Below are 9,266 nucleotides of genomic sequence, written 5' to 3' on the forward strand. Positions count from 1 at the left end.
ACTCCAGTTGTAAGCAATAAGAAAATTCCCCTAAAACCCCTTCTTCCAGCCTAGAGAGTCTATTTTGGGGATTTTGTAATGATTGCAAATGTCAGAGCTTCCTGCCATTTAACAATAGACTGAGAATTTGAAAAATTAAGCTAGGCACTAAGCACTGAATTGTTGTCACCCCAAAATGGTAAAAAAAATGGCTAAGGCAAAAAGGGGAAAAAAACTGACAAGGGTCAGCAGCATGGACTTTTATGGAGAAAACGTATTGCAGGAAGAAAAAAGGACACTATAGAAAAGCAGAGCTTTTGGGTCCTGAAGAAGAAAAGGAAAGAAACTGGCAAATATAAATGACAAAAAGAATATTCTATCAGATAATTCTAAGGTATGTGAGTCAGCTTTCCTGAATTAGTTCCCTATCTGTCTTTCACTAGGTGATCTTGAAAAAGATGCATTCCCTTTCAGTGCTTCAGCTTCCTTATCAGCAAAGCAAGGATATAAAATATACGAGTCTCACAGAGAGCTGAAAACACCTTTAATTCATGATACAGAAGTAATGACACTAACCTACTGCTATTAGAGAAAGAAAAAATATTTTTTTTAACCATTTGGCATGCAAAGGCTGAGTAATCCTAGCTGAAAAAAGTTCCATTGTGCATGGTACTGTACAAAAACATAGAAAGAAAAAAAATCTGACATTGAAAGCTACAGATAAGAAAAAACATAAGAAAAAATTAGAAAAATGAATATACACAGCAAGTTCACAAACAAAAATAATAATAAAATTGTAGACTGCTATAAATATGTGTTGTAGTATTCCCTTTGTGTATGAGGATGGAGAGCTGAGCTACAAATAGAAGCAGTGCAGAATTAATGTTTTTCTTCTCACTTTCAGAACTGTCAGTCAGAAAGAAAACAGACACTTTCGGTTTTGTTTTTGGTTTTTTTTGTTGTTTTGTTTTGTTTTGTTTTTTGAGAAACAGAGACTGAGAGACCACAGAAGAAAGAGGCAATGAAAAATCTGAGCTTTTTTATCCAAGAACAGCTACTGAGATAAGTACCTTTCATTAAAATAATAAAAGCTTTTTATTTTATTCCAAAGAATAAGGAAGATAGGCTTCTGAAACCGGAAAACCATCAGTAGTCATTCTTAATTTCCATTCAGAATTCTGGGAGCAACACTAGAACAGTCAAGACTCATTTTCATTATCATTTTCATGCTGTAAGCATTCAGGAAAGCCCTGACACCAGTAGAATTAGCCAATAGAAGAGAAGGGAAATTTGTAACTAAGAAAACTCAGTGATTTGAGAAACATCAAAACATGTATCAGGAGAGGAAACAACATGCTTAACTCAGAGATGGCTTAGAATCTATTTTCACATTTCTTTCCACATTTATTTCCTTACAATTCTTGGATAACACTAAGGTCATTTTATTGTTCCCAGTGAAATAGCCCACCAAGATCTGCCAGTCATATAACAGTTTCATTCACAATGGTAACAGCATTAAAGAACCACAGAGTGGTTTAGGTTAGAAGGGACCTGTGGATGTCATCTAGTCTATCAACCCTGCTCAAGCGGGGACACCTAGAGCTGCTTGCCCAGGACTGGGTCCAGACAGCTTTTGAATATCTCCAAGGAGGGAGACTCCACAAACTCCCTGGCCAAACCTGTATTCTTACACCCCAGGTGCTCTCGAAGATTTTAACTTTAGCAGGTTCTAATTTAGCAGTTAGCTTGTTTGTCTAATTTCCATTTAGCTTCTCCATCAAAAAAATGTTCTGTTTTAGCATCACACAGCTTTGGCCAGGTTCCAAAGTTTTTTAAAGAAAAAATTCAAAGGACTTTTATATAGATAATTTATGCGGAAATTACTGTCAGTCTCATGGGCAGCTACTGAGCCTCACTGTGATTGGAACTAATAACTATTACCAAGATATGATAATTTAATTTAACATTAGGAAACCATCTGGTGCCTTCATTTCATGTTGCAACATAATGCTGCTGTTTTGCTCAATACACTCTCATTACAACAAGATAAAGCAGCTAAGGAAAAACATACACACAGATGATAAATTTATCCCCTTTGTCATCTCTGTGCAACCCCTCCAGAAGTCATACTCCCATAGATTTTTAAAGTAGGAGGGGACTACTAAAGTCTAAACTGAGCTAATGAAGGCTATGTATTTCACTGAGTAGACTCTAAATCATAAGGATAGCGTGTTTGGGCTATGCTATATCTTTCTGCTCATAATGGCTGATGGATGAATCTAGCCCACTCCTAGGTAAGTTCTACCAGTGGTTAATTACTTACAGTCTTACAAATGTGCACCTTATTTCTGGTCTGAATTTGCCTAACTTAGCTTTGAAACACTGGATCTCATTATACCTTTTTCTGCTAGATTAAACAGCCATCTACTGTCAAAAGTCTCATTCCCATTAAGGCACATACAGACTATCATCAAGTCACCTCTTAACCTTCTCTTCAGCAGATTAAACAGACTGATCTTCTTTATCTTCTAACTATAAAGCTTTTTCTTCCAGACCTACAGTCATTCTTTCACCTTTCATGAACTCTTCCCAATTTTAAACATATTTTTGAAGTGTGGTCACCAGAACAGGATATTTCATTGGTTCCCTAATGACATATACAAAGGCAGTGTTGCTTCCTACTTGATTCACTTGTTCATATAACAAAGAATCTAATATATACTATTTAAAATCCACATTCAGCTTATTGATAAAGCAGAAGTATTCCAAAAGCAGTTTAAAACATACTTATCCTAGTTTTTATACTCAGTGCAGAAAAAATCAGGCACCTTGTGTCTTTTCTTCACTATCTACCTCCAGTGTAACTTCTGTACATTAAGACATTTTTCTGATACTTTTTTTGTCTTCTTTGATCAGGTGCCTGTTCTTAAGTGCTTTTTATATTATAATTTAACAGTAGTATCTATGAGCTGGTGAACTCTGGTAGTAGTAACTTTTAAGGCAATTCCACTTCCAGTCTTCTTTGAAAATATTTTCTTGCATTTTCATTTTCCTCAAGTAAGGAAATTATATTCCTGAAGTAATTTGCATATACAAAAGATAAATTTACTTTGCGAACACACAAATACAGATAGAGTATGTGGACCAGTCCTATAATATTTTGATTCCTGATATCTCAGCCTCATTAATTAAAAATACCGAATTTTACCAGAAAGTTTACTGGAACAGATAGACTGTAAGCAAACATTTTCTTTTATCTTCTGTGGAAAATACATTTAATTAGATTGCATTCCTTACATAGCTAGCTGTAGTGAAAAGCATTTACATAAAGCATACTTTAATTTTGAACTGGAAGTTGCTTCAGACACTGAATGAAATTAGATTGTACAGTTTACTTCTCTTTTGAGTATGATTTTCACTTATTGGCTTCACTACAAGAACAGTTGTGCCTATTCCTAATGCTTATGTTTGGATCCATTTTACTAGGTACAAAATAATACTCATTAAATTACATACTTCTTAGTTAAGATAGTAAATTAACTGGAAAAATATTTGGAATCATTTGTTTGCTATCTGGAACAGAAGTATTTAAGTATCAGTGCATTTTCATGTCACAAAACACTAAACACAACTTGATCACATATAAAGCCCAGAAAATATGTTTGTTCAGCAGAATAAATCTTAATTTGACCTAAAATTTATCAGGAGAATACAAAAATCCTATGTTTTGTTCTGACCTCTCTGTTTTATTCATAGTGAAGTAGAATAATTTGGTGATATACTAAAACCAACACCAAATTATGTGATCTGACACTGTAACTCTGTTGTAAGCCTAGGGTATTTCAAACACGTCACTAAAACAAAGGTCTATGCAAGATGTGCAATTCCTATTCTGTTAGAAGTAAATCCTAGAACGCGACAGTCAGAACAACGAAGTAGACAAAAGCCCATCCCAGTTGGAGAGGATGCCTAAGGCAAGGCAACCTACCCCCCGCATTGCTACATCAACTGTCGAAAGAAGGGTTATTGTCATGGGGGACTCCCTTTCGAAAGGGACAGAGGGCCCAATATGCCGACCGGACCCAACCCACAGGGAAGTCTGTTGCCTCCCTGGGGCTTGGGTGAGAGACTTCGCTAAGAAAGTCAAGCGCCTGGTACGGCCCACTGACTACTACCCGCTAGTGGTCTTTCAGGCTGGTAATGACAAGGTAGCAACGAGAAGTCCAAGAGCGATCAAAAGGGACTTTAGGGCTTTGGGGCGACTACTTAAAGGATCAGGGGCACAGGTTGTGTTTGCCTCTGTCCTTCCAATAGGAGGGATCGAAGCTGACAAGCAGACTCGTCACATTAACACGTGGCTTCGGGACTGGTGAAACTGGCAGAATTTCGGGTTTTTCAATCACAGGAAGGTCTACGTGACACCGGGCCTGCTGGCACCAGATGGGATGCACCTCTCTCAGAGAGGCGTGAGGATTTTTGCTCAGGAGTTCGCAGGGCTGATAGATAGGGCTTTAAACTAGAGTCGAAGGGGGAAGGGGATAAAACTGGGCATGCCGGTGATGAGCTAAGGGATGGTGTGCTAGAATCAGAGGGACTGTGTGCTAGTGAGGCCCTTCGGTCGGCTACACAAGGTGCTGCATGTAGGGAGGCGCATTTGAAGTGCTTCTACACAAACGTACACAGTATGAGGAATAAAATGGATGAGCTGGAAGTCTTGGCCCAGTCCCACAGCTATGACATCATCGGCATAAGCAAAACCTGGTGGGATGAGTCCTGTGGTTGGTGTGTTGCAATAGATGGTTACAGGCTCTTCAAGATGGACAGGCAGGGTTGGCGAGGTGGCGGGGTGGCAATGTATGTGAAGCATGGGGTGGACAGTGTGGAACTTCAAGTTGGCGATGGCAAAGTTGAGAGCCTCTGGGTAAGGATTAAGGGACGAACGAATAAAGGGGATGTCACTGTGGGAGTCTGTTACAGACCACCTGGCCAGGACGACAACGCCGACGAATTATTCTTTGCAGAACTAAGAGAGACCTCAAGATCAACTCCCCTTGTCCTAATGGGGGATTTCAACATGCCAGACGTCAACTGGGATCACCACACGGCTGACACGAGCAAGTCCAGGAGGTTCATAAAGCACCTAGATGATAACTTCTTGGTGCAGGTGCTAAGAGAGCCAACTAGGGAAGGTGCCCTCCTAGATCTGTTGCTGGAGAACAGAGAGGGTCTTGTGGGAGATGTGGCAATTGGCGGCCATCTCAGTCATAGTGACCATGAAGTGGTTGAGTTCAGAATCTATGGTGACAAAAGGAAAACTGTCACCAAAACTTACTTAGAAGAAAAACTTAGAAGAAGAAGAAGAAGAAACTTAGAAGAGGAGGCTAAGGGGGGACCTCATCGCAGTCTACAACTTCCTCGCGAGAGGGAATGGAGAGGCAGGTGACCTATTCTCCGTAATCACCAGTGATAGGACCCATGGGAACGGTGTTAAGCTGAGGCAGGGGAAGTTTAGGCTGGACATCAGGAAGAGGTTCTTCACCGAAAGGGTGGTTGTACACTGGAACAGGCTCCCCAGGGAAGTAGTCACTGCACCAAGCCTGTCTGAATTTTGTGCACTTAGTCACGTGGTCTAAAATTTTGGGTAGACCTGTGCGGTGCCAGGAGTTGGACTTGATGATCCTTATGGGTCCCTTCCAACTCGGGATATTCTATGTTTCTATGATTCTCTCTAGTTCTTGAGTACAATATAGTAGAAAAACACAAAATTTATCTAAATAAACAGAAACAGAAACAGGAAGAGAACAATAAGAAAGAAATGTGCAGAAAAGGGAGCAGCATATTAATTTGCAGAGGGGAAAAACATCCTAAGAAAGAGAAATAGTCTCTGTATACTAAAAACAGATTATACACACACATACAAAAGGAAAACGAGAGAATAAGGCAGAAAATTAAAGGGGGGGTGGGGAAGAGGAAGACTATGAGTTAAGAAGTTGCTTCTGGCAACTACAGGAAAAGACGCTGCTAAGTTAAAATTGCTTCTTAATATTTTAGAATCCACAGTTTCAGTCTGAAACAGAACAAGTTCAACGTCTTCTGCTTGACAAGAATGAAAATAAAGCCCCATAGTGTTTTCTGGTAATTCAATTCATACATTATGTCATCCCTTTATGTCCTCAGACTTAAATAATTTCCATTCTTTTAAAAATGTCAGTCTTTAAACCTTCTTTCAAAAGTTCAGATAAGAAAGAAGCGATTTCATTTAATTGCTTTAAATGTTTCCTGACATCAAGACACCTCTAATTGATTAGTTACTTCTCTTAACTTCCTCAGCTCCCTTTCTAAGAAGAATTCTGGAGAATACTCCGAATGTTTCCAAGGCATTCTAAAGTACTGAAGTTTAATCAATTTTATTTCCAAGCAGAAGCTTAAAGCCCTATAATTATTTTTAAAAAAATAAATAAATAAAACTATGTGTATATTTGGATTGGCTGTAGGATCATAAGAATGAATAGTGACTATTTAGCCACTGAACAAGTATGTGAAAAAATGAACAAACATCTCTGAATCTAATGAGGGGAACTGCATATACATTCATTGATTTCTGGGCCAGCTTACACTTTTCCCTTGGACCTCACTTTGTCTAGTTTCAAATGCCAGTTTAATGGTCTGCTCAAATCTTTAGGTGACAGTATAGTAACTCATAAAAACAGAATATATCAGCTAAAAGTCTTCAAAAGACCTTAAGACAAACTTGAAACACCTCTCTGGATGATTCAGGATATGCCTGTGCTATCAAACATGAAGAGTTATAGAACAAACCACCCATTCTCCCCTCCTGCATACTTCTTATTAATTTGAGCTGACTTAAATTCTTGATGAAGCTAGAAAAGAAACATTTCTTTCTAATCCAGCAGCATATTTCACTTTATTTCAGATGGAATGACCTTAGTAATAGACTAAAATGAACAGAAAAACTGGAAGAATCTGATCTTTTTTATGAACAAATTAAATTTTAAAAGTTCTCAAAAATAAGTCCAAAAGATTTTCTCTGTACAGCCAGTAATATTCTTACAAAAGCCCAGTTGCTTGAGCAAAGATTAACATTAAGTATAATGCTACTGAATTGATACTGTAACACCTACTTCAGCAAAACTCATTCTTGTACACGGAATTAGATCTGTCAAAGCAAAGTGTTCATGTTTCTTCACCTACTCTGTTACCGTACATTCAGTTCTTTACGCAAAAATCATCAGAGAACTTGCCTGCTATTGCCCATGAGAGATTTTGCATTTGCTTCATTTGCTATCTCAGGAAATCCTCAGAAAAGTGATTTTCAGTTGCTTTTGAAAGTGGGACAATAGTATCCTTTGCTACACCTCAGCAAGATGCAGAGACTTTCCCCCCACAATCAGGATATAGGATCTTTTCAAACAGAATATACAGCTTACCTTAAAGAAAGTCATGGTTGCTCCATCTTCAACTGCCCCATACTCTATCTTTGTCTGCTTGGCCAAATCATCAGCAGAATCAATAGGGGATTCCATACGTTCCACTGTCAGAAAGGCGGCTAGGTTAGCAGTGTACGAGGAAATGATGATAAGTGTGAAAAACCACCAAATGCCTCCCACTATCCTGGTGGAGAGGGCTTTGGGCATGAGCTCAGAACCTAATGAAAACCAGGGGAGAAAGATGAAACCAATGCACAGAAAGAAATTAGTAAGTGTTCAGCACTTTTTGCCACAGTGGGGAGATGGAATCACTGTGCAAAAAAATCTTTAAGCTACAGGTTTATGTGTACTGCTTGTACAAACACACACAACTGAAATGAAAAATAAGAACCGATTACATTTATAAAGACAGAATTTTTTGGAGCTGTGGGAATCAAAGAATAGTAATGGGAGACTCAGTTATCAGTGCCTTAAAAAAAAAAAAAAAAAAAAGTGAAAAAAGCATTTACTTGAACTGGCTTTCCAGAAAAATCCGTGGCTGGACTGAGCCTCTAACTTAATATTAATATTGAATCACTTATATAATTCTTTACCTTTAAGGCATGAAATAAGCATTGTTTAAGTATTTTGTAAATCTAATTTGATTAAGTAAAACAAAAAAAAAAAGGAAAAGATATGAAATAAATCATTTCATATCTGAAATACATAATATAAAATACCATAAAGGAATCAATGAATTTTGCTATTTGTATTGCAAATACAAGTCAGGATTGTTTACTGAATGCTTAGATTTAAAAAAGGAACATCTCCCATCTCTATAGTTAGCCCCACAATTTCATATAAATATGGGTGGCTATGCCACACATTTAATTTGATAGAACAGCAATGAAAAGATTAGACTGCTATGCATAAACTGGATAAAGATAGATTATAATGCATTGCTGGAGTTGCCTGCTCATGGCACTAAAGAATGGAGGGCGCTACAAACACTGTATGGTAATTTGCATAATTGTTAATGCTAATTTAGAATCTAATGAGACAAATTGAAGCACATAAACTCCTCTTGTGCCTAATTACTAAAAATAGGAAAAATAAAATTCAATGTAATTTACAACCGCAAATATTTATTATAAATGAACATGTATGGATTTTTTTTTTTCCAAAACATTATAATTGAATGAAATGAATTTTCTAATGATGTCAAATAAACAATTTCAAGCTTCACTGGAAAAAGTTTATGATCTTGTAGAAGTATCTGAAAACTTGTTTTCAAAGAAACAGATTTACCATATCCACTACATAATTGTACCACAGCAATCACTTTTTGTTAATTGGTCACTACGCTTGTTTTGAGATCTCCTGGGTAAAATGGAATGAAGGCAAGATGGACTATTTTATTCCTGTTAAATTTTAGTGTTCATATTGAATCATTTAAGGAAATGGTCCAGCAAGGTAACACATCTTCATATAAAGAAAGATTATTTCAAACTTTCAACGTCAATGCCAAAACCAAAACAGAACGGAGAAAAAAAAAAAAAAAAAGGAAGAAAGCCAAAGAAAAGGAAAAAAGAAGTGGTATCATAACTGGACTACTGTATTCAAAAACAGCCCATCTTACCCTGCAGTTCATCTTACCCTTGCTGTTTCAAACAAAAAAAGCTGACAGACTTGGACATGACAGCCAACTCCAGCGCCAGACTCTGCCTAGAATTCTGCAAGGAAAAAAGTAGAAAAGTACCTTTCTGATGTAGTTGCTCCTAGGCCCTGCCAGTCAGACACTTAGACACTGTAACACTAACAGACTTCCCAATAAACCCACCATCACCAACAGTTTTTAAA

The 9,266-nt window shown here is 37.5% G+C and overlaps 1 protein-coding gene across 5 annotated transcripts in view; it reads right to left on the minus strand.

The window, feature by feature from the left end:
• Positions 1-9,266, minus strand: part of GRIK2 (glutamate ionotropic receptor kainate type subunit 2) — a 413,364-nt gene that overhangs the window by 78,157 nt on the left and 325,941 nt on the right. For 4 of the 5 annotated variants that reach the window (XM_048054417.2, XM_048054420.2, XM_048054416.2 and 1 more), the window contains one exon: positions 7,428-7,645. In XM_048054417.2, coding sequence (XP_047910374.1) covers positions 7,428-7,645 — 218 coding nt within the window. Of the gene's footprint in view, positions 1-7,427; positions 7,646-8,185; positions 9,140-9,266 lie in introns of those variants that run through there. The other variant, XM_048054421.2, reaches the window with a different exon arrangement.

Source organism: Anser cygnoides, chromosome 3, assembly GCF_040182565.1.
Source record: "Anser cygnoides isolate HZ-2024a breed goose chromosome 3, Taihu_goose_T2T_genome, whole genome shotgun sequence".
Taxonomy (NCBI): Eukaryota; Metazoa; Chordata; class Aves; order Anseriformes; family Anatidae; genus Anser; species Anser cygnoides.